Raw genomic sequence first — 24,453 nt, 5'->3', positions numbered from 1 at the left:
TTGGCGGAATAAAGTTGGCTATGGTTCTTAGAAAGCATTGACCATTTAGGGATGACCTCAGGTTGTCTTCTGGCTAGGCTGACTGGAATATCGAATCCCCTAACAGCGTTATCAGAATCCAATCAGCATCATAAAACATCTGTGGAGGATCTTGCTTACAGCTCCTTGAAATCCTCCGGAAAAAACAGCGGACCTCCATCCCTGCATTTGCTTCCTCAAATGGGAACATTTAACGCACAGGTGACACTTTTAAAAACTGGGGCCTGATTGACAAAGGTAAACTTACATTTTTTAAAGTTTTTATTTTTTGGTATTCACAAATTACAAGTTAAAAGCGTACGACAGCTGAGACTCCACATATTTTTATGTGCAGAGTTCTCCAACCGGCTGCGGAGTCTCTGCAGTTGTAAACTTACTATTATATTGTAATTTTTGAATATTCCAAAAATTGTAAACTTGCACTAAAGTTTAAGTGCACCTTTGAGAATCGGGCCCAAAGTATTTACGATATGGGCCTCATCAAGATAAGAAGCTAGTGGTTCTCTATAAATTGGCCTGTAGGCCACCAATGCAACTCTTAAAGGTCTATTGTCCTCAGACAGGTTCCCATTTGCAAATCAGATGCCACCCTAATTCAAGGTTCGATAGCTGATCAATGGTTCAGAACTTGAATTCTAGTGAAAAAACATTGATACCTCCCCTCCCAAATCACAGACAGGAGAAGGATGCCTCTTTCACACACCCTCTAGAGGCTTGAAAGGAAAGAGTCGCAAAAGCCATTTTATGAGTCAGAAAAACCTTTCCAACTCGTTAAAGGGTATCTGCTCATAGTGAATAGGCCTTTTGTGATCGCAAACTCTGTGATTTTGTGAAACATAATGTTTAAAATCGCCAAAGGACACTGTGCTTTCGTGTCGAGATTCTGAAATCCCGGAAGTTCCAAAACCGAGCAGTCAGGTCATGCCTTAATTCACATAAGCATAGCCACTCCTGAACAAACTGAACTGATTCCCAGGAGATAAAAGAATGAGATTTTAAAATTCTGTGCAACTTCTCAGGAGTTTTTAAGGACCAGAAATCAGCACTATATGCCGCTGCACCTTCAAATCAGGGAATGCGTGGCTTGTTGTCCAATCCAAATTCAGCTGAAAGAAACTCAGTGCAAGCTGTCACCAAGTTGGGCCCAGATCCAGCAAAAATTATGGAAGTGAGTCTTCCCTGAAGTAGGAAGCATGGTCACTGGGGGGGATGAGAGGACGGGGCATGGCAAACGACGTGACAGGGACACTCCAAGTGCTGATTCTGGGACATGCCCCCTAATCCTCCCCCCCAACAACAATAATAGCAATAAATGTAGTAGTTCACGGATATAGAGGTCCAACCGTAAGGTATAAAGGTTAGATTTGACCTGCCAGGAAGAGTGGACACGAACTTAACCCCACTTAATATAAATCCTGCCAGACTTATGAGCACCCGCATGCACTGTTTGAGGCTGTTCTTTTCTTTTTTTAGTATTTTGTTAATTAGTGGTTCCTAAGGCACATTTCTTGTATGGAGTTGCCAGTGAATTCCGCAGCACTCCCCGCCAGTTAGTAGGCCACACGGAATAAGAAAAATGACAAGAGCAGGAACACCTCTATCACGAGAAATAGGTGGGCTATAACAGACCAGAGCTCCCATGTGAGAGATAGGGGTGTGCAGTTGATTATCAGGAAATTTCTTAAACACATATTATTTGCCATCGACTAACTACATGTGATGCATTATTACTTTGTAATACACAGTAAATTCCCAAGCGGGAAGAATTTGGAAAGCTGTGTTCAATTTGTATTATATGTAATTTCATACCTACTATACGATGTCATGCATATTTATAAAATGCCAATAAAGATATATATTATAATTTTCTTTTTTTTCCAACATATTTTTATTAAAAAAAATGTTTTGTACATATAGTCATCGCGCTTTGTCGTTACAGGGTGGCAGGCAGCCCACACCGGCTGTGTTATTACAGAAATACTTTTATACAGTATGTATGGTTGGCTGACCCCCCCCCCTATCCACTGCCCCTTTAGAGAGTATGGGTGAGTGGAATGGGAAAGGATAGAAAGAAAAATAGAGGAAGAGCCTTAGTGTGCCATAGGTTTGCGTCCTGCGAGCTTCTGCTGTGGTCTAGTGGGGGAGTTTATTTTAAAAAAAAAGTTGGGCCCAGATTTTCAAACGTCTTGAAAACTTGGAATAGAAGGTGTTTACCACACGTGGGAAATACCTTTCCCTGAGGTATTGGTATTTACCACATTTGGTAAATATGACACCTGATTCCGACAAAGTGCCATAGACGCATAAGATAACTATCTTGTCTCGGTGATGCTTATCTGAATGTCCAGAACTCTAGTGTTACCAAAGACACCGGAGTCCTGCAAAACGGATGGAAGATGGTAATTTAGGACTCCACAAAATAAATAACTTGGGTGAAGCTTATTGACAAAACCCAGCCTACATTACCATAAGAGCAGCGCCAAAACTAGAATCGAATAAATATATTTTTGTTATATGTATCTTGTTAGAACTGGGATTTCTGGTAGGCTAAGGCTGACGCCAAAGCCAGGCAGAAACCACCATTCTAGTCAGGGCAAGGGAGTCACACGCCAAGATAACCCCTGCTCACCCCCTTGGTAGCTTGGCACGAGCAGACAGGCTTATCCCGGAGGCAATGTGTCAAGCATTTGCGCAAGCACACAACAGCAACAACATCCTAGGCACACCACAAAAGGAACTCCACACAAGGTTATATAAAAATAACTTTTGTATTGTCAAAACACATCAGATAGAAATCACACATGTACATTGTGCCAACTGGCACGGGCAATATTCACAAGGGATTATGTACAGGACAGGGCCACATGGGCCACTGTCAGAATCAACACTTTTAGAAATAGCACTTTTAGAACTTAGAATAAGTGTAACACAAAAGAACAATTATAGGTCACAACCAGTAACTACTGGTAAAGGTAGGTACACACTACGCAATACTAATAACCATAGGCCTAGATCACGCATGGACACATAACCTCTCTAGTATAACTATACTAGGCAAAACACAACCACCTAAGAATAAAATACACTTAGGGGTATAAGCAAGAACACATTACACATGATGCATCACAACATTCAGCGGTGTAAGAACAAGGCACATGATGCATCAAAACACATTCAGAGGTGCAGGGAAGGAAAACACATGATGCATAAAAACACATTCAGAGGTGTAAGGAAAGAAGACACATGATGCATAAAAACATTCAGAGGTGCCAGAACACAACTCAATAGCGCAAAAACACATGATGCCTAAAAACATTCAGAGGTGCAAGGAAAAACCACACAATTGCGCAAAATCTTATATAAGCCACCACCTGTGGCAGTCCCTAGGCCAACTGGCCTTGTTGGGGCTAGGACGCCCTGTGTCCCAATGTCAGGGTCCTAAACGGTGCAGCTGCCCACTAATTGCTGGGCAGCTGGGAATCAATAATAATGGGGCCTCGTGGGAGCCATGCAGGCTCTGAACAACTGGTCTCCCCTGAGCCTCTCTGGGCTCCAAAACAAAATGGCCCTCAAGAGCCTCCCTACAACAACTGTGGGGCCCTGGAGCCTCGGGGCCCAAAATCAACAATGCCCCAGGTCGGAGCCTCGCTGGGCTCTTAATCACAAATGTCCCCGGGGAGCCTTCGTGGCTCTAACAAAGAAATGGCGCCTCTCAGGGCTCAAGACAACGTAATGCCCTCAGAGCCTCTCGTGGGCTCTTTAACACAAAGAATGCCCGGAACGTTGGAGTCCCCGCTCGGGGGACTCTGAATCCACAAATGCCCAAGAGCCTCTCCCGGGTTCTGCATCACAAGTGCCCTCCCACGGAGATAGAGCACACTGGGGGGGGGGGGGCACCGGCAATGTGCCCCGACGCCCCCCTTCTGCCACTACCAATACCGGGAACCACTCACCGGTCTCTTCGGCGCGGCTTCTCGACGGCTGCGCACCAGGCTTCGCCCAGTCCCCCATCTCGGGACGGGGACTTGGTAGAAGGCTGACTCCTCGACCGGGGCTCCCTCCAGCACACGGGAGCCCCGCAACACTTAGGCTGTTTTCCGCTGGCGGCCCCAGGGCTCTCCCTACTTCACGGGGGCCGCGGGCCGCCATGATTCGGCCAGCCTCTCCTCCTCGCTTCCTCTCTCGCGGGGCTTCCTTCCGTCCGGGAAGCCCCGCCCATGTCCCTCGCAATCGTGCCTGACTTCCTGGTCGCGCTACAGCGGCCAGGAGCAGGCTTCTTCGGGCTCTCTGCGGCGGGGGGGACAGAGCAGCAAATGCCGGGTGGGCACCGGCTCCTTTATTAAAAAGAATGTCGGAAATACGGGCATATTTAAAATAAGCGCTTCCAGGCGCTAGGGCAAGAAAATAAAGCGCTTCCAGGCGCTAGGGCAAATACAGCGCTCTCAGTGCTAGAAATACAAATAAAGCACTCAGGAAACACAAAGTCCAGCCAGAATAAAGCGCTCTCCCAGGCGCTAAGGGGGCAGAGTCCATCAAGCCCCCAAGGCAAAGACTCCCATAGCAAAGGGGTCCCAGCATCCAGTAGTCCATCAGGTATCCAGGGGCTGGGCAGGGCCCAGGGAGGCAAGCCTTCCCCTGGGCCCAAGCAGCAGCACGCCCCTGGCAGGATTCAAGTCAGAAAACAAGAACATTTTGTAAGGGGACATAGCCCCTTTTTATACAGCAAAAACCTTTGTCTAAAGTTGCAAGGTGGGGGGAAAACCAGGTGCAGCTGGTTTGCGAGCACCCTGGATATGCTCAGCCCCTCACTCTATTCACTGGCAGGGCAGGGTCATCGGTCGCACCACAGGGGGCGGAGCCAGCATTGTGTGGGGAAAACCCAGCCCTATTCACTCCCAGGTGCTATCTCCTCCCACCACTCTAGTTGCAGATGCAGTCATTCAACCAAGGGCTGACTCAGACAACCTCCTGGGGGCTCCCCAGCCCCTGTCACCCTCAAACCAGACAGTCAATCCACAAGCAGGCCCAGGCACACTCCTGGAGCCAGGCGCCAGCCAATCACGTGCCAGCAGACTCACTACACACGCACATCCATGTCTAGAAGTGGCACTTCCACACTAGACACATTCATGCCACATACATCATTACACAGCATTCAATCTCACGAGTTCGCACATACCAAACTCGACCCTGCACTCTCCACACATCAGGAACTACCATGGTCACACATATTCCCCATGCATTCCTATGGGAGGGCAGGTCACTCACCACACATACACAGAGAGCTCACGCACTTTACACTGTACCACAGTGAAAAAGTGCGCAGAGGCCTAAAATCACCTACACCAGGTTACAGAAACAGGCTAGGCAAAAGCAAAAAGTTTCGGGGTGAACCTGCCAAAAAGGGCCAGGTCCAACATATCTCTCCATTTGTCATTAAACATTTAGAAGTTGCCAGCTGTGTTTATGTACTAAACCCAACATTAAAAACGCCTCCAGCATCCAGGAGTTATGAAACGTTCCTTTTTTGTGACACTATCTGACAACTGATGCAGCTCTCATAATGCATGGCTGCTACCTGTTGTATGGTTACTTTTGTGGCAGTCACAAAAACAATATATTGATTTAAATATCAAAGAAAATGGGTTGCTTATCTTCGCTTCTAGATATCGTTGAAATATATTCTGTGTTACCAGTACCTTTATCATGTATAATTTCTTATTTCATGTTGTTTAACAGTGATCTCAGCTCTGGGAAGTATTCCCACATCTCCTGACAGGAGTGCATCATGCAGCCCCTCTGTTCCAACAACTGCTGATATGCCAACTATGCCACAGCCATCTTCAATGAACCAGTGCACCAGAACTGGTGAGATAACTTGTTTGGTATGACCATCACTTTCGTAAACACTTTGATTCCATTGTCGCCCATGACAACAAACATCCGCACCAGGGATCCAGGTACCATTGCAGCCTGAGCACTCAGGCGAGGGGTGCACGTCCATCACCACGCGAGGGACTTTTCTGTCCCAACAGCGGGTTAAAAGGCTCAGGCATCATATCATCGGAAGTCCCCCATCTTGTGTTTCAGCTCCACCCTACCTCAACCTCAAAGAACAACAGCTCCCCGGCATTCATTCCATATTTACCAGGAACAGTTGAATAAATCAAAAGTGTTCCACAAAAAACAAACCAGTCGTACAGATGCTCTTCTCTTTGTTCAGTATATGTTTTATTATATTGCATTAAGGTGTTAGAAAGCATGACTCGTCATTTTGTGTTGAACCATGTAGGTGCAGGAACACTGTCACCAGTGACTAGATGAGCACTCTGTGAGGTCGTTCTTAGCAGATGGTAGTTTTTACTTTTTTATTTTCAAAGCTAGAATAAGTCACCATTTACAAAATTGTAAATTCTTTATGGGCTTTCGTGTCCAAAGTAAGTTTATATGCAGCTGAAAGATGGAAAGTTGTAGTTCAAGTGTTCTAGTATCTCTTAATGTGTCCCGTGGGGGTGTATGAAAAGAAAAGAAAAGAAGTATTTTTGGATGCTGAATATACCCTACTGGTCTGCTCTCATGTGTTGCGTTGCCTTCCCCTGTGTTGATGTGTTTCAACCTGTTATGTTTTGTGGGTCTCCTCAGGACTAGGACATTGTCGGTTTATCCTATTGATAAACATGAATGAACGTGTGTTAGTGCCTAATGTCCAAAAGATGTGACTAAATATGGTAGTGCGTCAACCCCAGGTGTGGTCTTTACAACCTGGGATCTGTGCAAAATTGAAATCCCTAAGTTCATTGCTTGGAAGAGGCTGAAATGGGAATGACAAGGTCATTTCTTTGAAACACATAATGTACTTCTATGCTATATTCATTTATGAGGCCCATACGGCACTTTTAGATGTTCAAGTTAAGCAATGTGCCACAGCATATTTACAAGGCGATGTAAATCCATTTTACGTTGCTTTTCATGGTCTTGTAAAGATGTGCCACCTTTCACGCAGAACACTTCATGAAAGGGCATTCCATGGGTGTTGCTATGGGTGTTCCCACGAGATTACATTTCAGTGGTCCCGCAGTCCGAATAAGGATTCAACCGCCACCACAGCGGTCGCATTGTCAAGTTTATATATTCTGGCGGGTGCTATGGGCTGAAGCACTTACCGCAGTGCATAAAAAATGCCTGAAACGTATCTCTGCACTACGTGGCAGGCACCATGCGGTGCCTGCCACATGGTGCAGGGATATGTAAAACTGAGGCCCAGGGGGTCAAGGGGGGTCCACTATGGGCCCCCAATGTCCCTTTGTGCCTGCTTTTCATGGTGGGTTCACTGCAATGAAAGGGCCGGTGGAAATAAACATCGTAATGCCTACGCTGGTGCCTAGTAGGCACCGCCACCATTGTAGGCATTACTCCGCCTCTGACGGACCGACGGGGCTAGAATACATAGCAATCAGTCTTTCCGACTGCCACACATGCGCCCGCCATCCAAATGTGGCAGGTGGAAAAAATGTTTGCGGTGGGACCGCCACTGACAGGCTGCCGATGGCGGTCCCACTGTCATCTTAAGCCGGCCAAAAGTGAGGATGCCTTATAAACTCAAGAGGTCCCTTAATTAAAGCATATGTTTGTGAACCTGGTAAAACATTTAATGAAGTTGAGCAGATTCTATATGGGGATTTTATCTACTCACTTCAAGGCAAGCTGTACAGAAAATATCTTCCTATATTGTTCACTTCAGAGATTTCATTCATTCAAGCATTCAAACTGCCCAGTTTCAGTTTTAAGTGTAGCCTCTCTTTTCAGTAAGAAGCATTCCTTGCTCTCTCCACTCCACCATCTGAATTAATTTTCTGTATGGTTTACTTGTAGGAATTGCTTGACCAAGGTTGTGGTAACCGTTTTGGAAGGGATCGTTTGGTTTTGCCCAATTCTTTTGAATACTTCATGGTTGTTTTTTCCTATATGAAGTTTGCTGCACAGGCATAGGATTCCATATAAGACATTCTTGATTTTGCAATTAAAGAGATACATGGATCACTCTTTTGTTGGTATATGAAAATTCACGTCAATATATTGTTTGTTGACAAATGGTACCTCTGCATTGGGTACAGGTTCCATATTTCTCTGAGATCCTTTTTGTGAAGAGAGAAAAAGACTGGTGCAGGGGGAGTCTTGGTCTGCAACCATGAGGAACCAATTTGATATATGTGGGATTTTCAATTTTCTTGTAAACAGTTATCGCCTCATTCTGAATGCCCCACTAGTGTACAAAAACAAATATAATCTGTTGATGAAACATATTACATTAAGCACTGTCTCCACCCACCAGTAAGGGTGCACTACTACCCTAACCTTCAATTACCCATAATGGAATTTATTTCTGGGCATTTTATATTTAAAAAAACGATTATCTGTCAACATGCCCAGCAAGAGACTAGCTGAGGACTTCCGTTCTAATAAAGGCAGCCCCACCTATAATCACTTGCTAAGCTAATCCCTTTAATTTTAACATTATGAAAGAAGGGAGTTTGTTAGGAGGTAGAGGCCTGTCATTAAAACATCTTGTAAAAAATTCCTATCTTGGATAACTTGCTTCTCCGGCCAAAATCACACTCTGGCAACTATTTGGAAATTTCTTAGAACTAGCATGATAAAGAGAATTTAATACTGACCCCTTGGGCAGTCACCAAAACATACCAAGCTGTAACCACCGCCAACTCAAGTCCTGAATGACAGAGTTTTGCTGAATATTTAACAATTTTTTAAGCAACTTCCTTCTGATTTATTCAAATTTGACTATTGTGAGCAAACAACTCAGCATCTTAAAGGATATTCAATGGAGTTATCCTATTGTATGCCTTAAGAATAGGAAAAGCTAAAAACCCAACATGCTCCCTATTGAAATGTAGCTCTGTCACAGATGGGACCCTAAATAAATGGCCTCATAACTTAATTGGGCTTAAAAAAAAGAAATATTCCCTTTCTTTTTGACTAACGTGTAAGTCTGTAGTGCTTAACTGTATTTACAATTTGAATGTAAATCGCACAAAATACAATTTTGGATTGGCTCAACAAAAAGAAGATGACTGCTATGGGGTTTTCTTTATTTGAAAAGGTCACATATAAAGGTTGGTTTTAGCCCTGTATATGCCTCCAGGTGAACTTTCGCATTTTCCTCAGAATTGAGATTTGGTTTTTAAGTATTCTGCTCCGCAACATGAATACATTTCCGGACAGCTGGCTGTTCAAAACTTCTATTAGACCAAAGGCCTATTTGTAGGGATTAGCCTTCTCTTTTTTTTTAATGAAATGAAATGAAACGGCAATTTATAGAACGCGAAACATTCACCCAAGGGTGTCAAGGCGCTTGCTCATTGAGACGGGATTTTGACTAGGGGGTTCGCAGGCACTTTAAAGACTGAACAGCCAAGTCTTTAGCACTTTCCTGAAAGCTAACAGATGTGCCTTCTGTTTCAATTTTATTGGGAGAGAGTTCCACAAGGAGGAGGGGGTGAGGGAGAAAGTTTCCTAGGGTGATTAGCTGGCACCACTGACAAGCCTTCTAATACCCTTCTCCCAGTGACAGAGGAGGATAAGTTAGAACTCTGTCATGAGTCACACCAAATTTGCTGTTGAAATCTTGTAGGGAAGAAAACATTTTACATTGTCAGTTAAGGGCAAGGTAAGCTACAGTGTGAGGTCATTCAGACCATTACTTGATTCTGCCATTGTTAAAAATCCCCAGATGCTCTACTGGAGAAGTGTGGCTCAATGGTTAGAGCAGGCAGACCTTGATGCAGAGCTCTGGCCAGGGACCAGGGTTCGATTCCCGCCTCAGCGGGTCTCCGGCTCATTAATTCCCCTGACTGGATATTCTCGCCTCAGTGCCTGTTCTGATCATGGGTCCCACGCTGCAACTCTGGGCAATAGCTTGCTTAGTCTCCACAACGGCCCCAAAAGCGCTGGGATGCCTGGCTGCACCTGGGGGGTGCCCAGGAGTGGACATTTCCCAGGAAAGCCAGGAAGGGTTCCTAAGCGGTATATGGACAGCGCCGGGACACCTCCGGTGGAGGTAGCTGTGCGCTTTACAAATTCCGACATTTACATTTACTGGTGGGGGAGGGGAGGGGGGGTTCTAGGCTGTTGTCGGCTCCCAGTAAGAGTGACAGGCAAAGGGGTGATGTCAGCAGAGATATCCACCTTCTATAACTCTCCACAATCAATTTCCTACTCTGCATAGGGACAGAGAAGAGGTAACTATAGTGCCAAGAAACCGTTGGGTCTACGAGCGCTCTATAAAACCCTTAACTTTAACTTTATATGAAGGATGGACTCACTTGCTGATGAATCCCTGTCTGGTACGGAGGGACGCACCTTGGACTTCAGGGCAGGTGACTCTGGCCTCCCACTTCCTCTGATAGACGGATAAACTTGTTGGGAAACCTTAATGAAATGGGCCCCTTGAATGTCTGTGAACCAGTTCTGGATGGAGGTGCCCTAGAAAGAAGTTACCCAGAGTACTGCAAGAGGCCTGGAGGACTTGGTGCCTAGAAGTGTAGAAAGCAGTATAGGTCGTCCTTGAAGGCTGCTGGATGCCTGGAGTCATTTAGAAAAACAAGAAAGTACCCACACTTCCTATTGTTTAATCTCAAATGATTTAAAGCAAGAAATGAACCAACTTTATCATGTTCATCTCGGCAATTATTTATGCCTTTTATTTGTTTTTTTAAGAAAACATGATATTTTAGAAAGAGAACAAGGAGTTCTCCACAAACATAGCCACACGTTTTAGTGAGTAACTTTTACAACAACATATGTGTAAACATAGAAAAACGAACAGTCAATACATTTCATTTCATGATATGACGTGAATTTAAAACAAACAGGTGGAAAAAAGAATAGTGCAATCAAATACGATGTCCAACTTATTATTCAATAGACATCAATGCATACATGCAATCATATCAAAATTACTAAAGTGCCAACAGATAATTTAAATCGATAAGGTTCAGTCCCCTTTGTCAACAATAGACTTTTTCAATAATTTTAGGATTTAATCCTTTATGTCAAACTTGTGGGATTTAGTCCTTTTATGCCGACGCGTTTCAAGCGTGGGTATCCTGTGCCCACACTCTCATCAGGGCTGAGTGAATCTTTTTCCAATCCTTATCCTCTGAGTTGTAGAGGTAAAGGTCACACTTGAATCTTTAGAATGAAGCGGTGTGCGTGCTTCTTTCTGGATGTCTCCTGAAGGGTCAATGTTGTTTGTTATTTTCCGTCTATCTTAGTTACGGTTACACGGAACCCCTCTTCTCACTTGTTTCGCAATTCCTCTCGCGCTTTAGGTGGTGTCTTTAATCCTTCTCCTAATTCAATGCTCGTGCAGTTTTCCTTATTCTATTTTTTGCTTGCGTCTCCTCTCGCAACAACCCTCAGTCTGAATCTTCAGTGTTGTGTTGCCTGGAGTCAGCAGACTATGAGGAGCTGGTGGTAGGAGGACAGGTCCCCAAAGGTCTTCCCCACGACAGTATGACCAAAGCACCCGAAAGATCCTGACATTTTAGAGGCCAAAAGTCTGACTGGCTCTCTTGGTGACTACAGTGCACCACCAGAAGCAAAACGCTAAACCCCTCCTAAGAGATGTCACGAAATCCCCTTGCCACTGATGAGCACCCTTGAGTATTAGTCCTGAGTGATTCCAGAGGCTACTGGGGCTGCCAGGTCCAAGGAAAAGCTTGCTGCATCCCGCAGTGTTTCAAATACCCCCTAGGGGACCACCCAAACGAGAAAGCAGGATTCCTTGATATTCCCTGAAGTCTAAACCTTCCCGTGCAGAAGGGACCACCCTGAAGACTTTCGCTGGGGAGCCCGGCAGTGGAGGAGAGGTAGGTATGCAGTGCACCATGAATACTGACACCAGAATATCAATGACAATCAATACAAAGGACAAAACTCGAAAGTAAGTCTAGTTTTTCTATAACTAAATGCACCTTGGCAATATATATAACTTAGGAATAATACATTTATACTTCCCTACATGCACTTACCTTTTAATATTTTGTCCTTCCAGATGCGGTCATTGATATTCTTGTTGCATGATATTCTAGGGGTCGATATTCATTACCACAATCAGAAGCGCCCAAGTGTCAGATTTGCTATCGCTTTTCATCCTGCTTCCCCAACTCAGAAGACGGGAAAGAGGAACCAGCCTGCTTCCCTGCCCAGGGTCGCACAGCCTGTGCTCTAATAGAAGACTGTCCCTATTGTGCAGCTTAGGGGAAACTGTTGTGTGGGGGAGATGAGCCACCCAGGGTGTGTGCATGCCCCCAAGAGAAAGTGGAGTCACCTGTGTGCAGCCCCAAGTGGGTGCTTATAAAAAAAAAAAAAACAAGAAAAATAGAAAGAAAAAGAAAACAAAGCAAAATGTAAATATTCCAGGAGCTTCATCAGAGGTCGGTTGAAAGAAACAGCCAGAGGGCCAAGGTGCACCTACTAATGACTTGTAACAAATTTGCACATTGGTGTTTGGGTGATCCTAGTAGGATAGGCACCACCAGAGGAGTTCTGCTGTGTTGCAGGAGCTGGCAGAAGAGCAACCCAGAGGCTCTTGGGGTGTATAGAATGTTGTTGTTAAGTCCACTCAGTCTGATTTAGTTTACTGTAAAACTAATCCTCTGAGACAAAATGTTCATGTTTTACCGGGCTTGTAGTGGTCTGTGCATATAAAAGTTAAAATCAGTGCATATTTCTGATACCACTTGCTCATGTTTTCCAAATTGACTTATATTCAACTATTGACTTATATAGTGACATGCACACAAAGCCAGCAAGCCTGAGTTTTTGTTAATGCACTTCTCATATCGTGTTTTGTACTTAAGTAGGAGATTGTGTTTCCAAGACTTTGTTTAGGCGCTGCTCGTGCGCTATCAGAAGTGCCTCCAACAGAGGGGAACACAGCCAGGTAAGAAGGTAAGTAAACAATTTAATAAATAAAAAAAGAATTTCGTAGAGCACCCTGCATCACATTTTGCGATGCAGGGCGCGCTACGAAATTCGTTTTATTAATTAAATTGTTTACTTACCTTCAATTATCCATACTCCGGTTTTTAGCACCCCCCACCCTGCCCCTCCCCCGCCCCACCGAAACTCCCTCCACGGGCCGTGGCTGGGGGAACAGGGTACATTTAGGGGTTCCTCGATCTGTGTGACCTTTCTTGAGCAACCTGTGTAGTCTGGGAGGCTCTTTGAAGGGTGTATCCAGTGACAGTGCCGCTCGAGTGAGGAGTTTGTTCTGCTTTCCGTTTCTGCTCGCCACAGGAGTGGTTGGGAGCCAACGCTGTGCTGGGGAATCACTTTCTGCAAGTCCGGCCGCAGTGGAGGTGAGAGGCGGAGGCGAGCGGGACTGCGAGGACCAGCAGTCCATCTGGCAGCGCCAGCTGGTTCCTCTTCCCGCCGCGCCTCGCGCCCCCTCCCAGTGCCACGCCCCCGTGCCTGAGTGCTCTTAACTCCTCGCGGCCCCCGCTTCGCGGGAGCCGCTCGAGTGAGGAGTTTGTTCTGCTTTCCGTTTCTGCTCGCCACAGGAGTGGTTGGGAGCCAACGCTGTGCTGGGGAATCACTTTCTGCAAGTCCGGCCGCAGTGGAGGTGAGAGGCGGAGGCGAGCGGGACTGCGAGGACCAGCAGTCCATCTGGCAGCGCCAGCTGGTTCCTCTTCCCGCCGCGCCTCGCGCCCCCTCCCAGTGCCACGCCCCCGTGCCTGAGTGCTCTTAACTCCTCGCGGCCCCCGCTTCGCGGGTGCCGCTCGAGTGAGGAGTTTGTTCTGCTTTCCGTTTCTGCTCGCCACAGGAGTGGTTGGGAGCCAACGCTGTGCTGGGGAATCACTTTCTGCAAGTCCGGCCGCAGTGGAGGTGAGAGGCGGAGGCGAGCGGGACTGCGAGGACCAGCAGTCCATCTGGCAGCGCCAGCTGGTTCCTCTTCCCGCCGCGCCTCGCGCCCCCTCCCAGTGACACGCCCCCCTGTTATACTTAGGAGAACCTCCTCACGCGCGCAGCGGGACGCGCGCGGGGCGGTCACCGGGGCGAAGACCGGGCAAAGAGCGGGCCGTTCTAGGCCGTTAGAGGCCGGTAGAGACCGGACCGGGCCCCCCCTCTAACGCCCTGGCTAAATTGCCCCACTACTTACCCCAGTATAGCATCCAGAGCACTAAGGAGTAAGTCCGCTCAACAAGGCGCAAGCACTCTGGATAAATTCTTCCCCAAGGCGAGCTCCCAAATTAGTAAGTGTCATTCATCCATGGATTCTCACCTTGAGATGGGCCCTGAAAGTGTGTTTTTGGACCTTGGGGAATCCGCCTCAAATGATGTCAGTACTCCCATCACTATGGACGCTACCCATATGTCTTTACTGGACAGCATTGACCAGACTATTGAGTCGGTGCTTCGACAGCTAAGAACTCCTGTATCGCAGAGGGATCAGGATTCCCCTCGGCCGCTGGGGATTTCTGACCATTCTGCTGTCCTGGACAATATGGGTCCAAACACGCTGGAAGCGGGCCAAGCGGTCCTGTTACCAGACCCTGTAGGTAGTGGGGTGGTTCAGCCTTTAAAAAGGAAAAGGCCGGATGAAATAAAGAGGGTAAAAAGGGCAAGAACTGTTGTATCTGATTCATCCCTTGAAGAAAGCACAGATATTTCGGTCTCCCCAGAGCTTATTCTATCTGGGTCTGGGTCGGATTATGTGGCCTCGCCAGCTTCCGTCCTACCACCAGCGGCGGCGGGCCCATTTATCTTTGGTGGGGTATCATCTAACAGTTCAGATTTAGTAATTACATCGCTTACAGCTATTATTAAGAATCTGTTAACCCCCATCTCAGTTAGATTAGAGGCAATAGAAAATCTACTCCAGTCCCGGGAAAATAACCATACTAGGAATAGCCCTGGTATAGCTGCAAATGCTCCTATAGCTATCGGGGAACCACCTGGGAATAGTTTACTTTCCTCCACATTGCCCCAGGTTTCCAGTAGGGTATTGCCTAGTGCAAATGGCGCGTCCATCCCTCAGACGTGCACCTTGCTACCTCGAGCACCTAGGCCCCCTGTTCCGGCCCCCAGGAGATCTAAGTTACCCCCTGCGCCGCAACTCGCGCCGCAGACAAGGGCGACAGTGGGTTCTGTAAATGCCCCGAGCGATGATCTTGTCCCCCCCCCTGATAGACGTAGGGTGGTCAACCTGCCCCCAGAGGCTGTCCCTTTTACGGCAATCATGGTGGGAGTTCCTGAACTAACTGGTGGCGTTAGGGAGTCTCAAGACTCCCTCCGCAATAAGGTTATAAGCTGGCTCAGCATAAATAGACCGCTGCCTCCAAACTTGAAGGGTGAGGTCCTGATGGTAAGGAGGATCCCGTGGATTGGCCCTACTACAAAGAACAGGTTAGGGGATTGCATCGTCCTAAGTTTTAGGAGCCCACATGTTGCAAACTACATCTGCAACTGGCTTGTAAGGCCTGACAAGTCCAAAATAGAACTTGTACCCCTCTCTTATTTCTATCCTAGTGGCGCCAACATGGTGGGAGGGAGTGAGAAGGGGTGGACTAGGGTGGGCTTTGCTGTAGATGGCTCCCGCTATAGACCAAGGCACCCCCTACTAACTGCCCAGGCAAACTTCACACATTACAACAGGTTTTCCTGTCTGGACCAGGTTGATTGACCACAAATTAGGTCAATCCTGTCTGGTCCTGAGAGGATGGTGGTGGATGTGCAGGGTTGTGTGGGATCGGGTGTGGTCCCCATGTTGGAATCAGCCCGGCTGCACACCGCTCACGAGTGCGAGGCTGACACGCACGATACTCTGTGCCAATTGGGTCCCCCACTTGACATCGGATCAGCCCATATTCTGCAGGCAGGGGCAATGGAGCGGGCCGGCCCTGCTGCCATTGCTGTCTGCGGAATTGGTTCCCCAGACGCTGGATCACCCATGGTCACCCTGCAACCTCCTGTTGGAGCCCAGGGCACTCTATCACCTGCTCCAGGATTGAGGATTCTCTCCTGGAATGTGGCAGGTATTGCGAACAAGGAAGGCTCGCCTGAATGGGATTGCCTGGTAGGTGGATGTGATATACTCCTCTTCCAGGAGACTTGGGCGAGGGCCGCTCAGTCCAGGAGAGGGTTTGAAGCATTCGAAATTCCTGCCAAATGGGCTGGGAGGGGGAGGCCATCTGGGGGCTTGGCAATCTGGATTGCGAGTCACACTGGGTGCCAGGCGGAGCAAGTACATACATGTTCGCAGGACATCCAGTGTGTGCGGCTCACTTGGCCTGACAAATTCTCGTGGGCCATTGTCAACGTTTACTCGCGTCCAATGGCCTCGCCAAACGAATCACCTACCCTGACTGATCTGGCCTCATTCTTGGGCCAACTTCCGGGTGACCTCAAGGTGGTGCTTGGAGGAGACTTCAATTGCCACTTTGAACCTCTGGAAGGCTTATTGGATGGTGCCTTAACGGCCGAGGATGACCACTGGGGGGTTCCACCCTCGTCCTCACCCCACCCTAAAGCCTGGTCCCATCTAGCACTACAGCTCATGTCCCTTACCCTGAATTGCGCACTGAGGGCGTGTAATGGTCGCACCCCTTCTGATACCCCCTCAGTCTGTACTTTCAATAGGAGGGGCCATGAGTCAAGGCTTGATTACATCATGGTGGACATCTCACTTTGGCCCAAAGTGCTTGACTTTAGGGTAATTAAGAGGTCAGACAGCGACCACAATGCCCTTTGCCTAAACATCCTGTGCCCTCTGCCCATGACGGACCCTTCCCCAGCTGGTCAAGGGGATGATCTGGGGGGTCTGTCCCTGACTACAAACAGGCGCCGGGTCAAGTGGGGAAAGCTGGTGAGCTCGGAAGAGTCCATCAAGAAACTATATGAGCTGGCACTTCCCAGCTTTATGGACGTGGATGCTCTCCTGAATGAACCAAGAACCCCAGATTACTACGAGAAACTGGGAAACATTCACCAGGATCTAGTGAGGGACCTGGCCGAGGTATTCCATCCGGAGGTTCCAACCCGGAAGAAAAGGACCGTGGTTCCCTCCTGGTACACCCAAGATTGCAGGGCGGCAAAATCGGAGCTCATTGCAGCAATAAAAGAGGGCTCAGATAAGGCCAAAGTACGTGACCTCAGGAAGTACCATAAATCAGTGCTGGCGGCTGCAAGGTCCGACTGGGATTGGACCCATTGGCAGGATCTTTATGATGCTCTCAAGGTTAGGGACTCCCGGAAATTCTGGGCCCTAGTGAACAATGGGACAGGGGAACTTAGTAAAGCGATCGAGCCAAATATAGCCCCTGCGGTCTGGGAGGCCCATTTTGGGGCTCTCTACCAAGATACTAGTTCCTGCCCGGCCACAGAGCTGCAACTGCCCATGGGTACTCAGGAGCTTGGAATGGATCTATCCTTGGGGGAAGTGGAGCATGCCCTCAAGTGTCTAGCAGTGGGGAAGGCGCCAGGCCTGGATAGGTTACCCGGGGATCTATTTAGGCACCACCCGGACATCTGGGGCCCATACCTTCTTATTCTCTTCAATGCCATTCTTGAAGGTATGGCGATCCCTGGGTCGTGGTTGGGGGCAGAGATCGTACCCATCCACAAGAAGGGTTCTACTCTGCTCCCCTCTAACTACAGGCCTATAAGCCTGATAGATGTGCCTCAAAAGCTTTTTGCGCGCCTCATTTTGGACCATCTCCTAGACTGGGCCGAGGTCAATGACATCATGAGCCCCCTCCAGGCTGGCTTCAGGAAGAACACGTCGACCATGGACCAAATTTTTCGCCTCCTTCTCCTGTATTGGAAGACGGTCACGCTAGAGGGTGGTCGACTGTACATGGTCTTCGTGGACCTGAGGTCAGCCTTTGACCTGGTCCCGAGGGGGAAGTTATGGGAGGTTTTGCAGAAGCTAGGAGTTCCCCCCCACCTCCTTAGAATCATCATTAGGCTGCATGAGAACAACTTTGCGGTAGTGAGGTGTGGGAGGGATGGTAAGCCCTCGGGTAAATTCCCGGTCTGCCGAGGTGTCAGGCAGGGCTGTGTTCTGGCTCCGACACTGTTCTGTCTGTACATAAACAGCGTCATCCAACATCTAGACGCTGTTGGGGACAATGACGCCCCGGTCCTGGCAGGAAGGAGGGTCCCGGCAATAATGTTTGCCGACGATACCCTCCTCCTTTCCAAATCACCTATGGGGATCCAGAGGATTGTGGATGGTTTTGGTCACTTCTGTCGACAACATGGGTTGGAGGTGAACACGGGAAAAACTAAGTTCATGATCTTCAACCCTCCCACCAAGACCAGACCCAATCCAAAACTGGGGGAAACTAGCCTTGAAAGGGTCTCCACCTTCACATATCTGGGGGTTTCACTTCAAGAAAATCTGGCATGGGACTCCCAGGTAGCAAGATCCAGGTTGAAACTCTCCCAGCTATCGGGCGCACTCTTGAGGGTGTCTAACAAGTCCACCTTCAAGCCTGTTAGTCCGGCCCTGGAAATGTACAGGACTCAGGCGAAGGCAGCTGCCTTGTATGGCAGTGAACTGTGGGGACATAAAGCTGGGAAGGTCATGGCAGGGGTGGAAAATTGCTTCCTCAGGCGTTTACTTGCCCTCCCGCAAGGCACACCACTCCTCCCCTTAAGACTCGACTTGGGCCTTCCGTCAATTGCAGAGGACCTACGGTCGAAACCACTGAAGTTCTGGCACCGGGTATGGTCCACCGAGGAACTGCATCACTATAGGCAGGACCTTATACACGTCATGAGGTTGGATGTTAATGGCAAGATCCCTTGGCTGGCATTTATTAGGTCGGAATGTTCTAACCTTAAGTTACCAGACCTATGGGATGACCCTGCTCAAGGATGTAGAAGGATATCGCGCAAAACCCTCGCACAGCTCTATAAGAACAAAAACCTTGCTGACATGGACAATGCCTATGACAGTGGCACCCTGACTGGATGTTTTATAGTATCCAAAAATTCTTATGTCTTTGAAACTTTTATGGATTTTATTTATCCTCTATTGGCGAGGAAACTGTTCCTGCAATGGAGGTTTGGTACGCTCCCTACTAAAGTCTTCACCTATAAATGGTCGATAGGGGGCGACAAGCTCTGCCCATGCTGTAAAGTTAAGGATGAAGACGATTTGCACATAATGTTTTGTTGCCATGCCTACCGGAGCCCGAGGAGGCGCTGGCTAGCCCCTCTATGCCGGAACCTGGGCTTCAGTAACTATTTACAGGCCTACAGGGTTATGAAAACTAGTACCCTGGGCCACATTGTGTTTGCGGTTTCCAAATTCTTAATGGCAGCATGGACAATAAGGAAGAAAATGTCTGGTTAAACCTTTTTTACCTTGTATTTTCTAAACACTGCAGGTCCAGTCGGTTTTTATTGTATATATTGTCTTTTATCTGTATGTATTTTTACTGCTTCTTTTATGGCCTATGTGGCCGAAATAAAGAATTTTTGGATTGGATTGGTATCCAGTGACATTTCCACCTGACAGCCTGTATATATTTGTTGTGTTTGTGTTGCTGAAATCAGAGATTCTAAGCAACCTACCTCCTCTGAGTAAGTCTTAGACTGCCTCACTAGCTACCCTGAGAGTCAGGTGCTGAGTGGAGTACTTGGTTCCCAGTTTTAGGGTCGTCAGTGAGTGTGGGGGCCCCATGTCACCAGAGACGAGAGAACTCTGTTGTTACAATTGGGGCTGAATACCTTTTGACTGCAATGAAACCCTCCAAACCAGATTTCTCAGAGTCTCTAAGGAGTTTAAAAAGATTAACGCCAATCTACAGCCTCAATTATGGGTGCTCCGGTGTGAGTTGTAATGTAATTGGCATACATTAAAATCCGATATTCCGGGGTTAATAATTTAATGGATGTTATTAATACTGGCTATTAGAAGTTTAGCTCTCAAAAAGGGGGCATCATGTGCAACTGTTGGTACTTTTCACACCAAAATCCACGTGTACTCCTATTTAGCGGAACATTTTCCCTGTCTGACCTGCCGAAATGTATTCAGGGAATGCAGATTTTACTATAATAATAGTACATTTATAAAGCGCAACAGTTACCCCTCGCAGAGGTGTCCCAGCGCTATAAATGGAAATTACCGGGTGTGGTAAACACAGACCCACTTGTAATTGCCAGCCCTGAGCAAACATATGTTTCCGCAGGGTCATTAATTACAGCAGCCCTTGCGATTGAGCCACATTTGTCCAGGAGCGTAACGGACACCTTCACAGCCCCTGCAGTGCAGAGGTCCCCCAGTCTTCAGTACATGTATGACCCTCCCCTCAGCTTGTCTGTGGTGGAGACGTCCGCGTGTCTCTAAAGCAGCTGCCCTGAGCTGGACGCTCAAAAGCTGACAGCGTACAGACCCAGGACTGAAGAGAAACAAAATAAATAATGTGTTTCTCCTTCAGCCAGCGTCTGCACGCCCCCTTTTGAGAGTGGCTGGGGGACCCCTCAGAGAGTGTGTCTTTCATAGAGCATTGCTCATCCGAGACAGAAAGAGGTAGCCAGGCACATAACATAGGCCCCCGCAGCCCCCAAACCGTCGGGGCCCCCAGTCCTTTAGGGCGGCCACATTCCCCCCCAAGTCCAGTGAATATCTGTGATGTATGGGAGACTAAGGGGACCGACCCTCTTCACATTCTTTCATCATTTTACGTTACGCCACTGCATGAGTCTATGTAAAGGTGTAGATTCAATACAGACTCGTATCCAGAACACGAGCCTAAATGCTGTGGGGAGAGTAGTATCTTGTTAGTTCAAAAGGATTCTTATAAATGCAAAATAGAAGAGAGTAAAGATGACCAGAAGGAAATCCAGGGATTAACTGAGACGTATGAAGATGGAATTTGAAATACAAGCCTGCAATAAAAAAAGAAAGCATTTCCTTAAATACCAAGACACTGGGCTCATCTTTAGCACAAGTAGTTAGTACAGAGTAGTCCCTTGTGTCAAATGTAACCAAAAGGCCTAATCCTATCCCTAGTTAAGGCTCCTATTTTAAGAGCATGATTAAAACTTCCCAAAAATACATCATCTGTGCTCACTACAACAACTTTGTCCAAGGTATACCAACCAAGCATCTAATGGTTGTCATCTTGCTCTGGATTTACTGTAGTTCTATTTGATGCAGATATCTACTTGCTTTCCGTGACAACTCTCAACCTACATAAATCAGTCCGTACCAAGTACTTGTAGTCTCAAAGAAGGCCTACCAAAACGTGACCGGAGTATATTCCTGCACTTGTGTTTCATCTACTCTAACTATAATATTTGAAATATGGTCTTATGTGTGTGTCTGGGAAACAGTTAGCAATTTTGATAGGAAGGCTTTTCCGAAAAAAGCCTTTCATTATTTATATTTAAATAAAAATATTATTTGTAATCACATTTATTTTTTCCAGATTGTGAAGTGTACAGCAAACAGTCAGCCACTCCGAATATTATCTCTAGACAAACTCTTAAAAAACCAAGTAAGTAACATGATGCTTAAATCTTTCTCATTTCCTGTAAATATGTAACACTATTAATATAGCCTTATAGCACACTGCCAAGGGCTATACTGGTTGTTAAAAGTCCCTAAACCGAGTTATATGCCTGAGCTGAAGGCAAAGGCCTATAACACGAGCAGGGCCTTCAACAGCCAGTATAGCCCAAGCAAGAAGGGCTAAGAGAAGATTTCACCTACTGAGAGTAGAATCTGATAAATTAAAAAGGGAGAAACAGAAAGACAAACATTGGAATGTTGGAGCAGAAGGCTTAAACTAGTCATAAGCCTGGAGCCACTCCATTTTCTTTGACGGAGCTCTCAACATTCCAATTTTGTAATACTAATTAAAATCAGCTGAGCAATACAAACATGTTCACACCGAGACTTTACATCGTTTTCCTGAAATGGACACAATTTGAAGTGTGATCATTTGTAAAAGTTATTGATGAAAATATATTTTCATGTACTGTACAGAAAAAAATATCATTTTTATTGAGTTTACTTTTTGATCACAGACTTGCCTGTTTCTCTCCTCAGAATATGTGGAAGCTTTTCAGTCTTTACTGAAGGAGCGTTGGAAGCTCATGACAACAGACCCAGAAGGGACTCCAGACCACATCTATACTGACGTCACTCTGATGCAAAGCTGTTTTCAAAATAAAAATGGCAACAATACCACCAAGGGTGTGGAAAAACAACTTGCTATCTATGATGTCAAACAAAAGGAAAAATCATTGTTGGAAAGAAGCAATCTGTTTCAAGTTACTGGAGAGAAACCAAGAGAAACCAAAACAGTTGTTCTTTTGGGTCAAGCAGGTATAGGAAAATCAGTTCTTGTAAAGAAGGTCTGCCAAGACTGGTCAACTGGTGGGTATTCAAAGTTTGTCTTTGTGTTTTGTTTTGAGTGTCGGCGATTCAACCTCACTGGACAAAAATACAGTCTCAAGGACTTGCTTTTTGGACTGTCTGCGAAGCCTGAGGAGAAATGTGATGGAGCCTTCGACTATATCCTCCGTAATCCAGATGAAGTTCTCCTGATTTTTGATGGATTTGATGACGTCCAAGACTTTGACGGACTGATGCATTGCTCAGTTGACCCCTCCTCCAAGCAGCCACACACCATGAAAGAACTGTTTGCCGGAATTTTCCTAAAGAAGTTGCTGCGAGGTTGCACGGTACTAATAACAGCACGACCCAAGGACAAGTTCAACCAATACTTGGCAAAGGCAGATAAAGTTGTTGAAATGATTGGTTTCTCCCCACATCACGTCGATGAGTACATGAAAAAACATTTTGAAAAGGTTTCTTATGGCACAGATTGCATGAAACAGATCAGGGAATGCCAATACCTTTTAAGCTACTGTTATATTCCTCTCATGTGTAGACTCGTTTGTGTTGCTTTTGAGGCAGTATTCAAAGCAGGAGACAGAAAACTGCCATCAACTCTAACCACCTTGTTGGTGAATTTAGTCATTCACAATCTTTCAGCTGCTAACCAACATTCAAACTTTAACTTGCCTGTAAACAAGGAGTGTTTTGCTAAATTAGCTCTTCTGGCATTGACTCTTGGAGAAACGCATCAGAACGCTTTGATGCATAGTTCATTTCCCTCAAAAGACGTAAAGGACTTTGCATTGAAGTATGGTTTTATGAAGACTTTCCCTATAAGTTTGAACCCTCTGAGAAAAGAGAGTTGCAGTGTTTTTTCAAATGGTACCCTCCAGAAGTTTTTAGTTGCTCTGCACCTTGTGTTGACACGCACAGTCAGGGGCAAACGTCTTTTGAGATACATTTCTTTCGAGCCTAGAAAGAAAAAACTTCAAGACCGATTTCTATGCATTGTCCGTAGATTTTTGACTGGTCTCCTCTTCTGTGAAGAATATTTGGGTCTAGGCTTCGCCTCCGAGAAGAAGACAATGAACTCAGTACGTAATAAGCGGAATGCTGTATCGCAGTACCTGAAGACTCTGCAGGCGCATGAGCTTAGCTCGAACATGCTTCTTGAACTTTGTCACTGTGTGTATGAAAGTCAAGACAGGGATCTCCTGGAGCTTACAGCTTCTAAACTCAAAGGCGATATCTCTTTCCAGAGAATACATCTTACGCCGCCCGATGTCCATGTGCTGCAGGATGTTCTGAGGAGGTCTTCAAACACATTTTCCTTGGATTTAAGGAACACTGGCATTAACCTGCAAGATCTAAAGAAGTTGGTTACTTTAAACACTGTTTCAATGTTCAGGTTAGTCACTGCCTTTGCCAGATTGTGAAATTCTGTATGGCATTGAAGTTCAAAGCAATTCTTAAGAGGTAGAAGGAGAAAGGGGTGTACATGAAGAGAGAAATTTGCTCTTAGTAAAGGCACTCTTTGTAATGAGGGTGGTTCCTTACATTAGAGGATGGCATGATGCATATTTAGGGGGCACGGTGCAGAGGGAAGAGATATCCATCCTAAACCGATCGGATTGTTACTTATATGAGGGCATGTAACAAAGGATACATAGCACCTGGTTCCAGTGTTATTTGATGGTTTTCATTGAACTGTGGGCTCAAAATTATATGAGTGTGCTTTTTAATTAGAAAGAAAAACAAAGCAAAATGTTTTCTTATAAGACTGCACATTATTTTAGCTGTGTAAGATACTCCTCATTAAGACATCACAAAATTCAGAAATATGTTCAATGTACTTTTCCAATGCCCTCTTTGTATTACTGATGTTAGGCACAGTGCAACCAAGAAAAGTAGTAGCCCTCTGATATATGCCCACGTTTTCTCAGATGATGCAATCCTGCTTTTACAGCAAGCTATTACTCTTTTGGTGCCTGCTTAGATGCGTCTGAGAAACTAAACCAGCCATTCAATAAGAG

General features: G+C 46.5%; 1 protein-coding gene across 5 annotated transcripts in view; it reads left to right on the top strand.

The window, feature by feature from the left end:
• Positions 1–24,453, top strand: part of CIITA (class II major histocompatibility complex transactivator) — a 561,355-nt gene that overhangs the window by 341,832 nt on the left and 195,070 nt on the right. For all 5 annotated transcript variants that reach the window (XM_078663163.1, XM_078663160.1, XM_078663162.1 and 2 more), the window contains 3 exons: positions 5,779–5,907; positions 21,504–21,572; positions 22,127–23,828. In XM_078663163.1, the coding sequence (XP_078519289.1) occupies positions 5,779–5,907; positions 21,504–21,572; positions 22,127–23,828 (1,900 nt within the window). The remainder of the gene's footprint in view (positions 1–5,778; positions 5,908–21,503; positions 21,573–22,126; positions 23,829–24,453) is intronic.

This window comes from Lissotriton helveticus, chromosome 10 (assembly GCF_964261635.1).
Source record: "Lissotriton helveticus chromosome 10, aLisHel1.1, whole genome shotgun sequence".
NCBI lineage: Eukaryota > Metazoa > Chordata > Amphibia > Caudata > Salamandridae > Lissotriton > Lissotriton helveticus.
Note: the sequence above shows the minus strand (reverse complement) of the source record. Positions and strands in the feature narration are given on the sequence as shown.